The sequence below is a fragment of the Schistocerca serialis genome, chromosome 2 (assembly GCF_023864345.2).
Source record: "Schistocerca serialis cubense isolate TAMUIC-IGC-003099 chromosome 2, iqSchSeri2.2, whole genome shotgun sequence".
Taxonomy (NCBI): domain Eukaryota; kingdom Metazoa; phylum Arthropoda; class Insecta; order Orthoptera; family Acrididae; genus Schistocerca; species Schistocerca serialis.
In genome coordinates, this window is record NC_064639.1 from 480,560,788 (window position 1) to 480,583,102 (window position 22,315).

Sequence of the window (22,315 nt, forward strand, 5' to 3'; positions counted from 1 at the left end):
TGTCATCAGGGTGGATGACACGTCATGAAGCATAGTATGTCATTTCTTGTTGGTGGTCTAACACCAACAGTCTCTAAGTGGTCAATGTCTAACTTCAGTTCTAAGAAATATGACCCCAAATCATGTAGAACTTCCCCCCCAGCCTTTCACACCCTCAAACAGCGGATGGAAAGGAAAGTCTTCTCGTTCACTACATGCCACAGTGAACTCTATAACGTCCCCTTCACAGAGTGGGAGCTTCTCAGCATCATGGAACGTTGCCCTAACATGGCTCCTGGGCTGGATTGGATCCACAATCAGATGACTAAAAATCTCTCGTCTGACTACAAGCAACATCTCTTCGTCATCATCAGCCGGATCTGGTGTGATGGTGTCTTTCCATCACAATGGCAGGAGAGCACCATCATTCCGGTGCTAAAACCCAGTAGATATCCGCTTGATATGGATAGCTATTGGCCCATTAGCCTCACCAACGTTCTCTGTAAGCTGCTGGAACATATGGTGTGTCAGCAGTTGGGTTAGGTCCTGGAGTCACGTGGCCTACTACCTCGATGTCAGGGCAGCTTCTGCCAGGGTCGCTGTACCACCGATAATCTTGTGTCCCTTGAGTCTGCCATCAGAACAGCCTTTTCCAAATGCCAACATCTGGTTTCCGTCTTTTTTGACTTACTTAAAGCAAATGACACGACCTGGCAACATCATACCCTTGCCACATTGTATGAGTGGTGTCTCCGAGGCCTGCTTCTGATTTTTATCCAAAACATCCTGTTGCTCTGTATTTTTCATATCTAAGTTGGTGCCTCTCATAGTTCTCCCCATATTCAGGAGAATGGCGTTCCGCAGGGCTCCGTATTGAGTGTATCTCTATTTTTAGTGGCCATTAACAGTCTAGCAGCAGCTGTAGGGGTGTTGGTCTCCCCTTCTCTGTATGTGGATGACTTCTGCATTTTGTAATGCTCCTCCAGTACTGTTGTTGCTGAGTGGCACCTTCACAAGGTGAAGTCATGGGCTCTAGCCGATGGCTTCCAGTTTTCAGCCGCGAAGTTGTGTGTCACGCACTTCTGTCAGTCGTATTATTCATCTGGAACCAGAACTTTATCTTAATGACAATCCAGTCACTGTAGTGGAGACATACCGATTCTTAGGACTGGTTTTCGATGCCCAATTGACTTGGCTACCTCACCTTTGTCAGCTTAAGCAGAAGTGCTGGCAGCATCTCAGTGCCCTCTGCTGCCTGACCAACACCAACTGGGGTTCAGATCGCTCTGCACTGCTGCAGCTCTACAGAGGCCTTGTTCAATACTGCTTTTACTATAGGAGTCTGGTTTATGGTTCGGCGGCACCCTCAGTATCGCCTAGCGATGGGGACTTTTAGAAAGAGTCTGGTGACCATTGTCCCGGTGGAGGTCTGAGTGACTCCATTGCAGATCCGACGTGCACAACTGCTTGCCAGTTAAGTTGCACAAATTCGTAGTTCTCCTGAGAATCCAAATTATCGTATCCTTTTCCCACCCACAGCAGTTCATCTCCTGCATCGGCAGCCCAGGTCAGGGCTCATGATAGCAGTTCGCGTGGAATCCCTTCTCTCCGAACTGGAGTCCTTCCCTTTACCACCTCTACTTGAAGTCCATCACGTACATCTCTATGGTCTACACCTTGGCCAAAGCTTCATCTGGACCTTTTGCACGGCCCTAAGGACTCCGTTAACCCCGCCACTCTCTGCTGTCACTTCATCTCGATTCTTGACGTGTTCTGGGGCTCTGAAGTTGTTTACACCAATGGGTTGATGGCTGATGGTAATGTTGGCTTCACCTATGTTCACAGAGACCATATTGAATAGCATTCCTTGCCCACTGGCTCCAGTGTATCTACTGCAGAGCTTGAGGCCATATCTCATGCACGTCAGTATATCCGTTCCTGTTCTGGTGAGTCGTTTCTTCTCTGTTTTGACTCCCTGAGTAGCTTACAAGCTATCGACCAGTACTACCCTCACCATACTTTGGTAGCAAACATCCAGGAGTTTGTCTCTGCCCTGGAATGGTCCAGTTGCTCAGTGGTGTTTGTGTAGTCCCCAGGACATGTTGGAATCCCAGGCAACAAATGTGCTGACAGGCTGGCCAAACAGGCTACACGGAAACTGCTCCTGGATGTGGGCATCTCTGAAACTGACCTGTGTTCATCTTATGCCACAAGGTTTTTCGGCTTTGGGAGACAGAGTGGCATAACAATATGCACAACAAGACTGTGAATGTGTGGAAGTTTTCCCTGTGGGCTTCTCGCAGGGAATCAGTTGTCCTTTGTTGGCTCCACATTGGCCATATTTGGCTCACACATGGTTACCTCCTCCATCACGAGGGCCTACCTCAGTGTCGCTGTGGCTCCCAAATGACATTTGCCCACCTCTTGCTGGACTGCCCACTTTCTGCCACTTTGAGGTGGACTTATAACTTTCCCAGCACCCTACCTTTGGTGTTGGGTAATAATGCCTAAACAACAGCTTTAGTTTTACATTTTGGTCATGAGGGTGGGTTTTATCATTTGATCTGAGTTTTAGCGCATGTCCTTTGTCCCTCTATGTCCTCCACCCTTGGACTTTTAGGGTGGAGATTTTAATGTGTTGCAGAGTGGCTGGATTCTCCTTTTTTATTCACATGGTCAGCCAGCCAAGGTAATATGCTTTCTTGTTTTTAATCTCTTCTCCCTGTTTCTTGTGTATCTCTGTGGTTTTCTAGTCCTGTTTTGTCCACTGTAGTGTTTGTTGTCCTTCTGTCATTTTTCTAGGTCCTCCTTTCTCCTGTTATTGTGCCATAAGTCTTCTTTGTTTTCTTCTTTCCCCTGAGTAATTGTTCTACTGGAAACAAGGGACCAATGATCTCACAGTTTGGTCCCTTTCTCCCCCTTTTAAACCAAAAAACCAACCAGCCAACCTGGTGTTCATCTTTTCCTTTCATGTGTTCATTATGCCTTGTCTTTTGGGGTGGACATTTTAGTGTGTTGCAGAGTGGCTGGTTCATCTTCTTGTGATCAGCCAGCCCAGACCTTCTGTGCTTTTAATACCTTTTTTACTTTTACCATTTTTCGCTCGTTCCATTTGTTTTATTTTTAGGTGTGCTTCTGCATTCTTTTTCAACCTTTTACTTTCCCAAACATACTTTGTATGTTGTTTTACCCTGAGCCTTTATTGCGTCAGGAAAAAGGGATTGATGACTGTGTACTTTGGTCCATTCATACCTCAAACCAACCAACCAACACAATTACCTGTCAAGTCTAAGCAAGTCAAAATAGATTTTTTTCAAAATAGATTTTTCATTCAATTGTAGTGAAGCATGGAAGTGATGGAACAGCTCAAAATCAACAGAGGAGTGCTCCCCTTGTTATGCTATGCTTCGTCCAGTATGTGTGAACTTCATACTCCACTAGAACATGTCTGTATTGTCATTACTTCTAATCAGATTAACTTCCCCCATTGTTTTTCCCCACAAAACCAAAGCTTTCTTGAATCAGTTTTCTCAGATATAGACAATAAAACTTAGAATTCTAGAGTTGTTCTTTTCCAATGTCATCGTTAAATAGACTTGACTTCATCAAAGAGCCTTTTGCAGAATAACTGATGTTAGAAAACAGCTGATATTAAGATTTTTCATGACCCCCCCCCCCCCCCCCCCAATCCATTTGTACCCTACCAGTTAGTTTAAATTGTGCGGCACAGGTACTATTTGAATTGTGCTAGATTTTAAACTCTAACAACCTCTAGGTTGCTGGTACAAATTGTTGGAAACAGAGACAGTTTATATTAATAACACCTAATAGCATAATGGGATTCATTTGTATTTCTGAATATGTTCCTATATTTGTTGCATCTTATTTCTGTTCTTCACCTGTGGGGTTACGCTGCTCCTTTGCAACTCCTAATGTTCTTCACCACCTTAACTTATTTTATTACAGAGTTTATATTATTTTTAATGTTTACTGCATTTCTTTTCCTATTTAGTGTACATTTTTGGGTGAACTTGTTGATTGGTGTGATATGTCCTAAGTCTGATCTTATCATAAGAGATGATGAAAACCTGTCATCATGGCTTAATACAGTACTGAATTATAATATTGCAAACTATCAGTTTAGTTAAGAACTTGCAATGAATATATGGGCATCACAAACTTTATTAATTTTACTGCTGTTACACACTTTTGTGCATATTCTGGATTGTTTCATACTGTCCAATCATTTTAATTCAATTAGTGAAAATAAAATTAAAGCCATAAATCATGTGAATGATAAAGTTTGTTATGTACCTGAGAATAACTGTAAAAATGAATGTTGGATTGTAATTTATGAAATGTTTCAGTCCTCCATTCCAACTGTGCTAGAAAAAAATGAAAGATAATGACTCAATATGGCTTGCACAAGACTGAATAAAAAATGGTAAAATTCTGGAAAGGGGTTTATTTCACTTTTTGATTAATAATGTGGTGGTGGTAGTAAGGGTGGTGGAGGTAGTGGCGACATGAGGAGGAGGAGGAGGAGGAGGAGGAGGAGGACACGTAGAGGAAATAAGCCAACTAGAAACTAAAGTGCAACAAATGCACAGGAGCAACTTAAAAGCTGTAAAGCACTCACCACAAATTATATTTTTAATTATTGCTGTCTCACTGAGTAGAGGCGGCACTGACTCATAGATACACATATAAACAAGGTTGACAATGTTGCTAGCTTTTGTACAAATCCTTCTGTACTTACACGTGCACTGCTACATTGAACCAGTGGATTACATGGTATTATTACTGCAGCTCAAGTGGGTAATAGAGAGGATGAAGAAATAAAGGACACACAGAATGGGAGGGTGGGTTGGGAAAGGGTGGCTGACCAATTGGGAGGGGTTGGTAGGGAGAGAGGGAGGGGGAGGGGGAGGGGGAAGAAGTAGATGTACTGTACGGGGAGATGGTACTAGGGAGCTCATTCTGGCTGCAGGCAAGTGGAGTTGCGTGTGGCATCCAGTGACACAAGGAACTGGACTGGGAGAACAGAAGGGGGAGAGAAGGCTGGAGAGGTAGCTTTGAGTGAGTGTAGTATGAATGAAGTTAAGTTCATGGGACAGAGGTGGTGGGGCAGGGTCTATGGAGATCAGTACTAGGAGGATTAAGGGATCAAAGGATGTGTTAAAACCATAGCTCCCATTTATGTATTTCAGAGAGGCACATATTTGGGGAGAGGGGGGAGGGGAAGGGGAAGAGGGATGTCATTAGTGATGCAGTACCGAACTAAAAAGATCATATTGAGCTCAACAATATATTTTGACACTTGGTAGTCAGTTTTGCTCTTGGCTGCAAACCGATATCAAGATGTGAGTGAGTTTGAACGTGGTGTTATAGTTGGCGCACAAATGATGGGATGTAGTATCTCTGAAGTAGTGGTGAGGTGGGGATTTTCCAATACGACCATTTCATGAGCATACCGTGGATATCAGGAATCATGTAAAGCATCAAATCTCAGACATTGCTGTTGCCAGAAAAGTATCCTGCAAGTATGGGACCAATGAAGACTGAAGAGAATCGTTCAACATGACAGAAGTGCAACCCTTCTGCAAATTGCTGCAGATTTCAGTACTGGGCTATCAACAAGTGTCAGCATGCATGCAGACCATCATTGATATGGGCTTTCAGAGCCAAAGGCCCATTCGTGTACCCTTGATGACTGAATGACACAAAGCTTTACACCTTGCCTGTGCCCATCAATGCAGACATTGGACTGTTGATGACTGGAAACATGTTGCCTGGTTGGACAAGTCTTGTTTCAAATTGTATTGAGTGGTTGGACATGTATGGGTATGGAGACAACCTCATGAATCCAGGGAACATGCATGTTAGCAGGGGACTGTTAAAGATGGTGGACACTCTGTAAAGTTGTGGGGCTTAAGCAGTTGAGACCCCTGATATGTTTAGATATGACTCGGTGACATGTATGTAAGCATCCTGTCTGATCACCTGCATCCATTCATGTCCATTGTGCATTCTGACAGACTTGAGCAATTCCGGCAGGTCAATGTGACACACCACATGTCCAGAATTGCTACATAGTGGCTCTAGGAACACTCTTCTGAGTTTAAACACTTTCGCCGCCCATGAAACTCCCCAGAAATGAACATTATTGAGTGTATCTGGGCTGCCTTGCAACATGCTGTTGAGAAGAGATCTCGGTACTCTTACGGATTTATGGACAGCCCTGCAGGATTCATGGTGTCAATTCTCTCCAGCAAGTGTGCATGCGTACACACACACACACACACACACACACACACACACACACACACACACACACACGCTCTCTCTCTCTCTCTCTCTCTCTCTCTAATGGCTGCTCTACACATTGATCTTGTGTGTTGATTGTTTTCACAGTTATATTATTGTGTTACTGGATTGAATCTGGTAAAATTTCTGTGGTTCTCAGCTACAGTGGATCATATCTCTTACGACTTCCCTGTTATTCCTATGTCTTTCTAAGATAGATGTCAGCATAGGTGGTTGAGCACAGGCAATGCTGATTTGTTCATTAGAAACTAGTGCCAACCAACAATCTGTTTACAACAGTTAAGTCCTTTCTGAAACTTTAGAATCTTGGGGTTGTTATTTTTTGCTATTGTCCAAACCACAATTTACATCTTTTTAACTGTATAAAATTGTTTTCACAATTATCTGCTCATTGTAACGATTTTATACAGTTCATTTTTATACTACAAAGCATTTGCTGTCAGCAAACTTTACTTCTGAAACACAATAAAATGTTGTTCGAAATTTCTCACACATAAAAAAAAATTATGGTGTAGTGAACATTACTTTTTTAGACACTTTAAAATTGAAAGTAAACTGGACAACGTGATGTTGGTTGCAATGTGCAACGTGTTTAATAGTATCCTTATTTCTAAATACAGATATATCAGGATGGGAAATAATTGCTGCTGCAAACATTCTTTGTAAATTTACTCTTGACCTTCACATTCATCTGATGATGAGTTCTGCAGTTAGTGTGAACCAGTAATATATCTTAAGAATGAACAATAAAATATAGATGCTAACAGACAAATCATGGTATTAACATACCCTTTAATGTGTGTTTCAGAGCTAATAAAACACCTGTGGAAATTAGTGCTGATGAAAGGTTGAATAACTTTTCTCACAGGAATGGTACAATTGTTATTGTTCATGGATTCCTGTCTAGTAGTCAAGAAGAATGGGTCCGGAATATGGCAGAAGCATTCTTTGACAAGGTAATTTCAAATAAATAATTTAAAGAACTAGCTAAGAATGGGCATTAATGAATTGTTCCAATATTCCTTGGGCAAAAAGTCAATTTGACAATGAAATCACAATTTTTTTTAAAAACCGACAAATGTAGTGTTCTGCAAAGTGTATTTTGAGTAGCAAAACAATGGACAGGGTGTTGTCATTGACTCTGATAATATGCAGGAAATTATAATGCAAAAGTTTATACATACATGTGTTATGAAAATGAGTGCTACTCAGTGGCATTTTAAATTAAATTTTGTCCCATTTAAAACTAATTTACATTCCAACAGCCCCTAATGGGGCTCAACTCATTTGTGAGAATATGCAATATGCTTAGGGAGCATAGGGCCCTGGAACATTGCAGCTCCTCTTGTGCCCCCATGTTACAATCTCCTCCTTCCTCCACATCCCTCCCTCTCTCCGTCTCCCTTCCCATCTCCTGTGGTGAAAGCCTCTGGAATTTTAGAACAATAATTTATTAACAAATATACTTAAAAACAATTTGCCACTGAGCCACAGTTATTTTAAAAAGTTTCCCTGCAGTGAAATGTACGGGAACTATCCCACTACAGAAATTACTCTTTGTTAAACAACATACACTGAATATTAAACAAATCCAAACTTACATCTTTGATCAGGGTGCCCCTGCAGACCATTGGGTAATGGAAAAAGTTGATGCCACCTTAGTGCCTACATACATTCTTTTTCTCACGTTTGATTGAGTAGTGCTTTCATCGAAGATCAATGTAGGCTATGAAGTCATTATGGTCCGATCACACATTCCCAACCCAATGCATTGCTACCAGTGTCAACATTACAACCACATTTGCATGTCATGTAAGAACACCACTAAATGTGGTAAAGACACACCTTCTCCCTGCTGTATCAATTGCAATGGTGACCATGCCACCCCATCTCAAGACTGTCCAGTGTATCTCAATGAGTGGGCTGTCCAGGAGATCTAGGTGAAGGAAATAGTACCCTACCATGCTGCTTGATGGTGTTGGCTGGTCTAAAGTCCTGCATCTCACACTTACAGAACCACTCTTGCTATACCTCTCACTCCACAAAGTGCATGGCCATACAGCATTGTGCCTCCAGTTCAGCACTGCAGTTGTAAAGCTGCCCAGTATCACAGTAGCCTCCCAGTCCTGTTCTCCTCCAGCTATGCAACAAGGCACCACATCTTCACCTTAGGCAGCAAAATCACTTGCTTCAAAACCAGCAAGTCGGAAAGGACAAAAGGAACACTCCCCCACAAAGACTTCTTACACCCCTCCAACCAACAAACCCAACAGCAAAGGCTTTAAAATATCAAATATAGACAAATGGTCTTCTCCTTCCTTGACTCAGAGATTGCTGCATGATATCTTTATCCAGCCAACCTCAGTTTCACCAGTGTGCACTGCCTACCTTTTTTTTTTTCCCCTCGAATCCTCAGGCAGACCCAGTGAGAATACCAATGCCTCTGTCGATCTCATGGAACAGGATCTTCCAGCCTCTGCATCCTGTAGCAGTGAGTCTTCGAAGGCAGCTGCCGAGGTGACTACCATTTGTTGCCTCCTCCCCAATCCCCATTATGACTCTCTTACAATGCAACATTCATGGCATTAGGCCTAGGGAAGAGGAATTATGGCTGCTCTTGCAATCGCAGTGTCCACTTGTTCTCTGCCCCAAGAAGCAAAATTGCGTACTCACAAGCATTTGACCTCCTGCATTTCCTTCTGCTCTGGTTTGACCTTCCCCAAAGCAAGGCATTCAGTCTCATGGGGGAGTTGTGGTGCTCATCCGGGATGATGTTCATAGCCAAACTATCTCACTGAACACACAGCTGCAAGCTGTTGCAATCCGCATTATCCTTCTTTGAATCACCTTTTCTCTTTGCAATGTCTACATCCCTCTGTCATTCAGTGTCAACAGGGCAGATTTCTTCCAGCTTAGGTAAACACCCTCACCATTTTTTGCCACACCATCCACTTTGGGGCTCTTCCAAAACCTGTCAGAGGTCTTGGCTGACCTCAATCAACTCAACAACTCAAACTCATCTGTCTTAACACCAGAGCATCAATGGTCCTTTCAGATCCTTGTTCCTACTTGGACCTCTCATTCTCCACTGCCCAATTTGTCCATCATCTCGAGTGGTCCGTTATCTCTGACACATACTCAAGCAATCATTTCCCATGTGCTATCTATTTGCTGACTCCTACCCCATCTACAGTCCCTAGCCAATTTATTAGACGTGCTACAGTTTTTAAGCAAATATTGATTTATGTCTAATGAAATTTGTTTTTTAATACAAAAATTGTGATAAAATGATTGTGTAGTCTACTTCATAACTAAGGTGATATAACAAATAAACAAAACGTAGTATTTGTTGAAAATATTTTATTTCAATAATTATAACAAAAATTAAAATGTTGTGAAAGAGGAAACATTAGTTTTAACATCTTGTTGAGCCACCTCTCGCAGCTATGAGAGGCTTAATACAATGTGGCATGCTGTTGCTGCAGGACTGTACTGTGTCCTGCATTTGTGGATGATGATATCACACAAAGATGATCTTCTCTAAGAGCTGTGTTTTTGTTGTGATGACATCTTTTGCCACCTCCCTCTTCATTAGTTCCTATACATTTTCTGTGGGGTTCATGACAGGGCTATTACCTGGCCAGTCTAACAGAGGGATATTTTGTTCCTTCAGAAAGGATTTAACTGACCTGGCTGTGTGACAGGGAACTCCATACTGCATAAAAATAAATGGTTCCCCATGTGGGAACCATTCTCTGAACTGATGTATTAATCATTTTTGCAGGACTTCCTTGTACTGGTCTTGCCTCATTATGCTTTTAGCCACATAGACATTCTGTGCCCTGCCACAGATGACAGACACGGTGCACATACTGAGATTTATTAGTTAAAATTTCAAATGTGCTTTCATTGCTGAAGCATGCCTCTAAAAATAAAGAAACAAAATTAATATACCACGAAAAAATGTACATAGGTTATATCATATCATAAATAACATATTTAAAGTTAAATTACCGATCTCCAGGAGTCCACATCCTTATCACACCACCATTTAGCCCACTTCAAACGCTTTGCTTCCATTATGGCTATTAACTTTGGTTTTCTAGCAGGTCAACAGGCCTTGAAATTCATATCCATCAACTTTCTGCAAACAGTGTATTCAGATGCATCCACATTATCCTCTTCCAGTTGAGATTTTATCTGTTTCGTTGTTGCAAATTTGTTTTCTAGGCAAATTCTTTTGAGAAATCTTTCTGACCTTGGGGTGAAAATTCGTTTTCTTCCACATTCATTCTTCCCTCTGGGGCTCAATTCTTCACCTGAATCAAATTTTCTTCTTTACGCACATCATATTAGCTTCTGACATTTCCAACGTTCGTGAACTTTCCCAATTGGAATACATTTTCATATTAACAAGGGCATTGACCTCAGCTTTTTTATGTGGTGAAATGCCTCCTCTTTTACCCATTTTTAAAGGTCACAATTAGTAATATGTAGTTGTTAAACAATCAATTGTGATGTCGATATTACGAAACTGGTAATCAAAGCAAACAAAGTATTACATCAATTGCGCGCGAGAACGCCACTGAACATTTCCTTTCCTATATGCTATACTCTGCACATTGATACCTACAATAAGTCAACAATTCAATGTCACATAGCACCAATAGACACAAAATTCAACAATGTAATAATTGCCATGAATAACTGTCATAAATTTTCTGATCAGTCGCATTAAATACAGTACTCTACACATAAACATTACAAATAACATTGAAAATGTGCAATTTGGACAGGCACTGTATGTGAAAATCCAATTGGCAACTTTCTAAGGCTGACTGGAGGCTTTACTCTTCCTTGCGACTTTTGACAAACATTTCCCCAGTTATGATGACCAGGTATAGTACCTCACAGACACTATCCTTACCACTACAGAACATTCCATACCTTGCAATTCATCTTTACCACATCGTGTCCTGATCCGCTGGTGAAGTGAAATGGGCCATCATGTGATTTGCGGTGGAGAGATGCTGTCTGCATTTTTGACCATCGTCCTTTGATGGTGAACTGCATTAATTATAAACAATTGCACGCACAGTGTTGTCACATTGTTTGCAATAGCAAGAAAGCTAGATGGATTTCATTTACTTGTTCTGTCAACAGTTTCACTCCCTCTTCTGTCATGTGGGGCAACCTCCATTGGCTCTCTGGACCAAGGTCCATTGCATGATTTCCAGCCTGACTGTAGCAAGTAATGTCATTATGGACACTATAGCTATCTCCAACACCTTGGGCAGCTATTTTGTGCAAATTTCGAGCTCCACCCACTATAACACCACCTTCCTCCCTCAGAAATGAGTCGAGGTGGCTCAGGTGGTACCCTTCCCCTCTCAGAATCATGAATGCTATGATGCCCAATTACTATGAGGGAACTTAATCATGCTCTCACTTCATCCTGTTCTTCCACCCAAGGGCCGGACTATGTTTACATCCAGATGTTGCAACACCTTTCTCTTGCGGGCAAGCACTTTCTCCTTCATACGTACAATCGTATTAGGGCAGATGGCACATTTCCCAGACACTGGCATGAAGCCACTGTCATACCCATACCTAAGCTCAGTAAAGACCTTCCTTCTAGCTACCACCTGATTTCTCTTGCCAGCTGTGTTAACAAGGTGATGGAATGTATGATTCGTTGCCAGCTGGTCTGGTAGCTTAAGTCTTTCAATCTTCTAACCACAGCACAATGTGGATTTTGAGCATGCTGTATTGCAGTTGACTATCTTGTCACTTTGTCAACCCATGTCACGAACGGTTTTCTGTGGAAATACCAGACTGTGGCTGTGTTGATTTAGAGGAAGCCTGTGACACCTGATAGATAACTGGTGTCCTCCATACTCTATACACATGAGGCTTCTGACTTAGTTTTCAAGGTATGTGTGGGTTCAGCTTTGTTGGACACCTTCATCCAGGAGAACGTAGTGGCTCAAGGCTCCATCCTGAGCATTATCCTCTTTGCTATAGCCATTAACCCTGTTACGGCCCATCTCCTGCCAGATATCTCTGGCTCTCTTTTCATTGATGACTTCACAGTATATTGCAGTTCTCCACAGACTTACCTCCTCGAGTGTCATCTTCAGCAATGTCTTGATCATCTTTACTCATGGAGTATCAACAGTGGCTTTTAATTTTCCACTGACAAAATCATTTGTATGAATTTATGGCGCCGCAGTGGGTTTCTTCCATTGTCCTTACATCTTGGGCTTGCTGCTCTTCAGTTAGCTGAAACTATGAAATACCTGGGGCTCTTGCTTGGTAGAAAACTTTCTTCATCCTCCAAATTGTCTTACGTAGCTGCTCACTGTACCTAGTCTCTGTGTCCTAGGTGTCCTAAGCAGTACCTCCTGGGGAGTATATCGAACCATCCTCCTCCATTTATACTGATCCTTTGTACATTCAAAACTAGACTATGGGTGTTTCGTTTATTCTTCTGCATATCTGTCCCTCTTACACCATCTTAATTCAATCCACAATCATAGAATATGTTTGGCAACTGGTGCCTTTTACACTAGCCTGGTTGAGAGCTTGTATGCAGAAGCTGTCAAACTACCACTGTCGTTGTGGCGTGATGTTCTCCTCAGCAGATATTCATGCTGTTTGTCTGTCATGACTAGTCACCCATCCTACACCTCCTTTTTTATGACTCCCTTGACCACTAGCATGGAGCATATCTCTCTTCTGTTACCTCCACTTTCGGCTCCTACCACAGCAGCTTAACTTCACACTACCTGCCACATTCCTGATGGATGTGAACCCTTCACCCACATTTGCTTTGTGCAGCAGCCTGGGTTCATCTTGGACTTCATTCGCTTACTAAGGGAACTACTGCAACTTGATCTATCAGAGTAAGTTTCTTGACCTTTGCACAGAACTTTGTGACAACACTTCATGTAAACTGATGGATCTAAGACCAAATGTGGTGTCATGCATGCCTTCATCATTAGCAACAACCATTTTTGGTACTGGCTTACAGAACACTGTTCAATATTTACAGTAGAGCCCTTTGCCCTCTATCAGGCCACCCAGTACATCCATCGAAATGGGCATCTTAATTGTCACATCCTCTGATTCTCTGTTACCTTCGGCCCCCCTGTGTACTGTACACAATCCATCCCTTACTGAAATGGGTCCAAAAAAGCTTCCACTTGGTCACTGTTGAGGAAGCTACTGTCATGTTCATGTGGGTTCCTGGTCACATCGGTCTGATGGGAAATGAGACTGCGGACACTGCTGCCAATGCTGCAGTCCTCCTACCTCCGTCCACTGGCTCTTCCATTCCTTCAGATGATCTCTGTGTTGCTGCCTGTTGCAGGTGGTGTCACTTTGGCATCACCACTGGTATTCTCCTCAGGGGAACAAGCTCCAGGCAATTAAACCTCTCTCAGCACCTTGGCCAACCTCATCTCAGCCCTCTTACACAAGAGGCTCGGCTCCATTTTAGCTAGGTTGCGTATTGGGTATTGTCGTTTCAGCCATTGCCATTTACGTGGTGATCCCCTGCCACTCTGTGCTCATTGTCATCAACCTCTGATTGTTCACCACTTCCTAACCAAATGCCCTTTTTATACCCACTTATGTCCTAATGTATGTTTGCCACCTGAGTTATCGGCTGTTTTAGTGAACGACATGTGGGGTGTCAACCTTGTTTTCCTTTTTATATGTTGTAGTCATATGGCAAAGGATATTTCATATTTAGTTTGGGATTTCCACTGTCTCTACAGCGTATTTTGTGGATCTTTCTCCAAGAGGAAGTCTTCTTCTTAGCTCGCTTTCCTTCCATTGGCTCGGCTTAACATATAGTCACTTTAAAGTTCTTTTACTTCTTGATATTCTAAGGTTATGGCAAAAAACCTATTACTGATTTAGTAATAATATTAGATGACTGCCTGAATCCAAACTGCTTTATAAAAAATTCTGCACACACTTTTTCCAAATCTGTTTATTGGAGTGTGATACATAACAATCATTGCTGTAGATTTCCTTGTGTCAGCTCTTGGGCAGTGTCTCTTAGGCAAAGAAACATGAATCATCAATGAAACATGCCAATCCTGTTAAATTTTGTTTAAAACTCCAAATACTTTATTTTTGGCATTTAGTAGGAAATGCGTTAGTATATTACAGTAATGGAAACAGTCTTTTCTGTGTTGGCATGGTGGTGTGAACATGGTCATATAATCATCTATATCAGAATTCCCCCCCCCAAGAACGATGGATCTTGCCTTTGGTGGGGAGGCTTATGTGCGTCACGATACAGATAGCCATACCGTAGGTGCAACCACAACAGAGGGGTATCTGTTGAGTGGCCAGACAAACGTGTGGTTCCTGAAGAGGGGCAGCAGCCTTTTCAGTAGTTGCAGGGACAACAGTCTGGATGATTGACTGATCTGGCCTTGTAACACTAACCAAAATGGCCTTGCTGTGCTGGTACTGCGAACGGCTGAAAGCAAGGGGAAACTACAACAGTAATTTTTCCCGAGGGCATGCAGCTTTACTGTATGGTTAAATGATGATGGCGTCCTCTAGGGTAAAATATTCCGGAGGTAAAATAGTCCCCCATTTGGATCTCCGGGCGAGGACTACTCAGGAGGATGTCATTATCAGGAGAAAGAAAACTGGCGTTCTACGGATCGGACCGTGGAATGTCAGATCCCTTAATCGAGCAGGTAGGCTAGAAAATTTAAAAAGGGAAATGGATAGGTTAAAGTTAGATATAGTAGGTATTAGTGAAGTTTGGTGGCAGGAGGAACAAGAGTTTTGGTCAGGCGAATACAGGGTTATAAATACAAAATCAAATAGGGGTAATGCAGGAGTCGGTTTAATAATGAATAAAAAAATAGAAGTGCAGGTAAACTACTACAAACAGCATAGTGAACTCCTTATTGTGGCCAAGATAGATACTAAGCCCACGCCTACTACAGTAGTACAAGTTTATATGCCAACTAGCTCTGCAGATGATGAAGAAATTGAAGAAATGTATGATGAAATAAAAGAAATTATTCAGACAGTGAAGGGAGACGAAAATTTAATAGTCATATGTGACTGGAATTCAGTAGTAGGAAAAGGGAGAGAAGGAAACGTAGTAGGTGAATATGGATTGGGGCTAAGAAATGAAAGAGGAAGCCGCCTGGTAGAATTTTGCACAGAGCACAACTTAATCATAGCTAACACTTGGTTCAAGAATCATAAAAGAAGGTTGTATACATGGAAGAAGCCTGGAGATACTGACAGGTTTCAAATAGATTATATAATGGTAAGACAGAGATTTAGGAACCGTGTTTTAAATAGTAAGATATTTCCAGGGGCAGATGTGGACTCTGACCACAATCTATTGGTTATGACCTGTAGATTAAAACTGAAGAAACTGCAAAAAGAACCAGAGGTTGTAGAGAGTTTCAGGGAGAGCATAAGGGAACTATTGACAGGAATGGGGGAAAAAAATACAGTAGAAGAAGAATGGGTAGCTTTTAGAGATGAAGTAGTGAAGGTAGCAAAGGATCAAGTAGGTAAACAGATGAGGGCTAGTAGAAATCCTTGGGTAACAGAAGAAATATTGAATTTAACTGATGAAAGGAGAAAATATAAAAATGCTGTAAATGAAGCAGGCAAAAAGGAATACAAACGTCTCAAAAATGTGATTGACAGGAAGTGCAAAATGGCTAAGCAGGGATGGCTAGATAACAAATGTAAGGATGTAGGGGTAAGATAGATACTGCCTACAGGAAAATTAGAGAGACCTTTGGAGAAAAGAGAACCACTTGCATGAATATCAAGTTCTCAGATGGAAACCCAGTTCTAAGCAAAGAAGGGGAAGCAGAAAGGTGGAAGGGGTATATAGAAGGTCTATACAAGGGCAGTGTACTTGAGGTCAATGTTATGGAAATGGAAGAGGATGTACATGAAGATGAAATGGGAGATACGATACTGCGTGAAGAGTTTGATAGAGCACTGAAAGACCTGAGTCGAAACAGATGAAATACCATGACTTCAAGAAGAATATAATAATTCCAATCTCAAAGAGAGCAGGTGCTGACTGATGTGAAAATTAGCGAACAATCAGTTTAATAAGTTACGGATGCAAAATACTAACATGAATTCTTTACAGATGAATGGAAAAACTTGTAGAAGCCGACCTCGGGGAAAGTCAGTTTGGATTCCGTAGAAATATTGGAACATGTGAGGCAATACTGACCCTACGACTTATCTTAGATTAAGGAAAGGCAAACCTACATTTCTAGCATTTGTAGATTTAGAGAAAGCTTTTGACAATGTTTACTGGAATACTCTCATTCAAATTCTAAAGGTGGCAGGGGTAAAATACAGGGAGCGAAAGGCTATTTACAATTTGTACAGAAACCAGATGGTAGTTATAAGAGTCAAGGGACATGAAAGGGAAGCAGTGGTTCGGAAGGGAGTGAGACAGGGTTGTAGCCTCTCCCCGATGTTGTTCAATCTGTATATTGAGCAAGCAGTAAAGGAAACAAAAGAAAATTTCGGAGTAGGTATTAAAATTCATGGAGAAGAAATAAAAACTTTGAGGTTCGCCGATGACATTGTAATTCTGTCAGAGACAGCAAAGGACTTGGAAGGGCAGTTGAATGGAATGGACAGTGTCTTGAAAGGAGGATATAAGATGAACATCAACAAAAGCAAAACAAGGATAATGGAATGTAGTCTAATTAAGTCGGGTGATGCTGAAGGAATTAGATTAGGAAATGAGACACTTAAAGTAGTAAAGGAGTTTTGCTATTTGGGGAGCAAAATAACTGATGATGGTCGAAGTAGAGAGGATATAAAATGTAGACTGGCAATGGCAAGGAAAGCGTTTCTGAAGAAGAGAAATTTGTTAACATCGAGTATAGATTTAAGTGTCAGGAAGTCATTTCTGAAAGTATTTGTATGGAGTGTAGCCATGTATGGAAGTGAAACATGGACGATAAATAGTTTGGACAAGAAGAGAATAGAAGCTTTCGAAATGTAGTGCTACAGAAGAATGCTGAAGATTAGATGGGTAGATCACATAACTAATGAGGAAGTATTGAATAGGATTGGGGAGAAGAGAAGTTTGTGGCACAACTTGACCAGAAGAAGGGATCGGTTGGTAGGACATGTTTTGAGGCATCAAGGGATCACCAATTTAGTATTGGAGGGCAGCGTGGAGGCTAAAAATGGTATAGGGAGACCAAGAGATGAATACACTAAGGAGATTCAGAAGGATGTAGGTTGCAGTAGGTACTGGGAGATGAAGAAGCTTGCACAGGATAGAGTAGCATGGAGAGCTGCATCAAATCAGTCTCAGGACTGAAGACCACAACAACATCAGAATTCATAAAAAAAGGAGAGAATCATAAAACTGAATGTTAACTTGGTGCTGTATTAAATCACAGAATTTCAGTATTCATTAAAGTTTTGGCAGGGTTGGATTAACATTTGTAGTGAGATTTACAATCCCAGTATTCTTTTCTTAACTTTATTTTTAAGTACCTTGCCTCTGATCTAAGTTGATGGGCATGTTTAGTTTTATTTTACCTGTTTCGGTTTGCTCTTGAATTATCACCAACAGCAATTTCTTCCTCCATTGTCAAAACAGCTGTTTCCACATACACAGTTCACAAGATGACTGGCATTATTGAACATGTAGCATTGTCAAGAAAAATGCACTAGTTGTCAGTATAGCCAAATGAGCAAAATGAAAAAACTGCCTCATGTAGAATTAATATGAAAGACCATACAATTTGAAACCTAAACTATAGAGGACTAAATAAGATTTGAAATGACTGCAAGTTTTCATATATTGTTTGGACTGTTGGTGATTCCGATTTCTTTCTTTCTGACTTTACAGCATGAAAAATGGCTATGGAAATTGTATGAAAATGAATTACTCTATTTTGTGTACTGGTGGACATGCGACTTGAAGTGATGCTCCTCATTTAAGGGAAACAATATATGTAAGGAACAGTAAATACATCTAGCTTTCCAAGCTGAAAAGCATAATAAATCCATTTATTTCCTAGATTATTATGCATCTCAACTAATTTATTTCTTCATCACTAGTTCATCCAACTTGCTGAGAAACCCAAAACCAGAATCAATTAGTTAGTATGTCTCAGACCTCTACACAATTTAGATTTAAATTGATTGATGATAGGAAGGAAACTCCTTGTTTGTAAATTTTATGTTGAGCTCAACTAGACATCTGATGCTTTGACATAGTAAGAAGGGGTCAAAAGTAGGCTAATTTTGTGCTTACACTAGGATTGGCTCTAGTGCTCATTGCAGTCAGATAACTTGGTTGGTTTCATCTCATCTTTTTCAGTGCTATTCCTTTCTGTTTTAATAAAGCATGTAAGGAATGTCAGTGCTGATGCAGCTGTGTTCATGTCCAATCTAAGGTTTCTCCATCTTTGACATTTTATAGTGTAAATTTAGAGGAACAAAATATTATTTTCCTGACTTTTCATTGTCATCTGATATTTCGAAGTGTGTGTTCTTCATTCCTTTAAAGCCTTGGGAGAGGGATTTTGTAGCATCAGCTTAACCTCACCAGTGTGTTATCACTTTTGGCATGAGAATGGGAGTGTCAGTTTATGCTGTTTTCAAATAGTTGGCTGCAACTTCATGCTTGTTAGTTTAGCTCTAATTTCTTTTATTTGTCTTTGTAACTCTTAAACAAAATGTATGTTGGTTACTGTGGAATCATTTGGCACTCGGCCACAAATGTGAATTATTTAAATTTTCTCAGTAGTGTTTCACAAAAAGAACACAGTCTTCACTCCAGAGATTTCCTTTGAGCTGTAACATTCACATGTTGATTGAACCTACTGGTAACAACACCAGCAACATGCTTATGAATTGTTTTGATATCTTATTTAATGCAAAACACTGGATCAGTACTCAAGAAAGGGTCAGACTAGTGTTCTATATGTTGTCTCCTTTACAGAAGAGCTACACTTTCTTAAAATTCTTCTGATAAACCAGTCAATCATTCACTTCCCTATTACTAATCTTAAGTGCATGTTCCATTTTGTATTATTTTGCTGTGTTATGCCTAGAGATTTAATTGAGGTGATATGTGAAGCAGCACACTACTAATACAGTATTTGAACATTACAGGTCAGTTTTTCTCCTCATCTGCATTGGCTTACATTTTTCTACATTTAAAACAAACTGCCATTCATAACACCAAATAGAAATTCCATCTGTCAGCCTTGCTTGTTCCTCTTCATTCAAGGTTGTGAGGAAATTATGTGAGAAAAGGGCGAGTTGCTTTCTACATCAGTGCAGATTTGTGGACAGAAGCTTTTCTGTCTCTAGAAAATTTATTATATTTGAACTGCAAACCCTCCTTATATGTAGGAACTTCCTGTACTTTTTTCACTTGCTAGGAACCTCGCAGTGGTTGGGAGATTTTCGAAAAATGCAAGCTAAGTAGGAGGCCAGTGCTGTACTCTCTGTGAAACCACATTGAGGTTCCATCCAGACTTGGCAACTTGTTTGCAATTCTTTTGGTTACTTTTCAGTGCCAGGCATACCTATTTTTATGCCCTCTATGTGGGAGTCTGTACTAAAGTAAATTGATATGATCCTCCTGCATGAAAAAAATTTAAAATGTGATATTTCACTTCAGCTTTCCCTTTTCTATCTTCTATAGCTACACCAGACTAGTCGATGAGTGACTGGATATAAGCCATTGACCTGCCTGGTGATTTTATGTAGCACTAGAATTTTCTTGGGTTCTCGGCAAGATCTTCTGCTAAGCTATAACAGTGGGTGTTGTATGCATTGCATATCAATGACTTTATAAATGAACAGATTTATACTAACTTTTGTCTGTTGACATTTTCACATTCTTACTTGAACAAAGAGTGCAACAATTTCTGCTTCCTCAGCATTTTCCAAATTTTGATATCAAACCACAGTGGGTGTCTTTAATTTGCTTACTTGGCACATACTTCTTCAGCATGTGATTTACAACTGATTTAAACTTTGCTCATAATCTCTCTATGTCCATTGTATTGGAATGACACAATATTCCTTAGTTTCCTAGTGTGATGCTTGCAACAGTATGTCTGGTCTTTCCATCATAAAAACTCTCCTAATCTTCCTGGTGGATTTATGAACTTCAGTAACTATTGTCACTATGATATGACCAGTGTCTCTATTCTGACATTATTGATAAGTTCAAGCCTTTTTGTAGCTACAAGGTCTAAAATATTTCCATTGTGTGTGGGTTATCAAACTATCTGCTCAGGACAGTTTCCAGAAAATGGGCTCAGAAGTACTTCGCAACACTCTGTCCATACAGCCTGCAACGATTTCCCCCAGTCATATTCAGTATGACTTAAAACTAATACTACATGGTTGAGTTACTTCTGCACTGCTGATGGTAGACGTTCTTTGAATGATTCTACAACTTTTACAGTGGAATGAAGTGGCTGCTAAAAAAATCCACTGATTAACTTGAGTTCACTTAGGCCAGTTACTTGCATCCAGATAACTTTGTAATGAGACTCAGTTTTGACTTGAATAGACACAATACTTTTGTCAACTGCAGTGAACACCTCCCCCGCTCCCCCCCCCCCCCCCCCCCCCCCCTTCCCTCTTTCTATGGCACACAGCCTGTCTCTTTCATATACATTCCATAATTCGTAAAATACTTAAGAGCTTTTACTTTGAGTTTCATCCAGCGCTTGAGTGCAACAGTTTTCCTGGAGGGGAAGTAAATTAAAGAATTTTGTTAACAAATGCATCAGAAAGTGTCTTTACTCAGTATGTGACATGCTTTCACTCTCTGTGTATCATCTGGTGTGTGTTTATCAGCAGACCTCAAACTATCACCTAGCCTGAAAATCCCTCATGTGCACTCCACAAATATTCTGCCACCTAAGTAGCTGCTTCCTGTGTATAGTGAACTCCTCACCTATCAAGGGGAGTCCTATAATTCTCCACCCCATAATGCACACCCAGAGATCTTCAGACAAGACTGTCACAGAACTGAGGGAGCTTCTGATTGAGACCCTCTGCTTGGCTCCAAACCAGAGGACCTCGACCAGTTCTGGACATGATATTGCAGATTTTAAACTCCCTGCACGTGAGGCCAGCAGTCTTCACCACCTTTGCCAGCTGCCCGTATGAACTGAGGATGGAATCAGAACCCAAGCGACAAGCATCATTGGTGATGACATGAGCCACAACCTGCAGAAGACTGCACCCTGCACCCTGCACCCTGTATGCAGGGCCTCCTCCACATCTCATATTTGACCCCCCCCCTACCAAACATATCAAGCCAGCACAGGATTATATTTCTTTCCGGTCCTGGTCACTATTTTCCCAAGGGGCCCCATAACACATCTGACTTTGGAACTCCTTATAACAAGTAAATCTGTGCCTCCTCCCCCCTCCCCCCCCCCTCCCTGTGCACCTGCTTGGAACCTGCTGCAGTAGCAGTCAACTATTATCCATCCACAGGGTGAATGTGAGACACTAGATGCCAGTCCCCACATTAGCCCTCTGCCTCAAACAACATGAATGTGTAAACCTGTCACTCACCCTCCAGTGAACAGATTCCCCGTGTTGGGTATGATGTAAGGTGCTGCGGCAGCAGTGCCTGTCATTGAAATAAATAACACCTTTCCTTTTGAAAAACTGAGAGCTGTTTTGATGATACCTTGTGGAATTTCTTCTATCTTTACATACTTCTTTTTTGTTTCCTTTGGTGTTCATAAAAATGAATCTGTGGATATCACTCCTTTACTATAAAGGATACTAAGTAGAAAAACTGTTTGAAATAATCACTCAGGCATAGATAATTAAATCTGCAACAATTTAATGTTTTTTTTAACCATTAATGTAATTTTAAGAATAAGTAAAGTATCCTGTTGTGGGTGATGCACAAATGAGCAGAGAAAGGTGCCCAGGTAGCCAAGAACAATAGAACTTCATTATGACAAAG

The 22,315-nt window shown here is 41.0% G+C and overlaps 1 protein-coding gene across 1 annotated transcript in view; it reads left to right on the forward strand.

Moving 5' to 3' along the window:
* The window catches only part of LOC126456107 (pancreatic triacylglycerol lipase-like), a 173,528-nt gene that overhangs the window by 88,281 nt on the left and 62,932 nt on the right, over positions 1-22,315 (forward strand). The window contains exon 6 of the mRNA XM_050091860.1: positions 7,115-7,262. Within this exon, the coding sequence (XP_049947817.1) occupies positions 7,115-7,262 (148 nt within the window). The remainder of the gene's footprint in view (positions 1-7,114; positions 7,263-22,315) is intronic.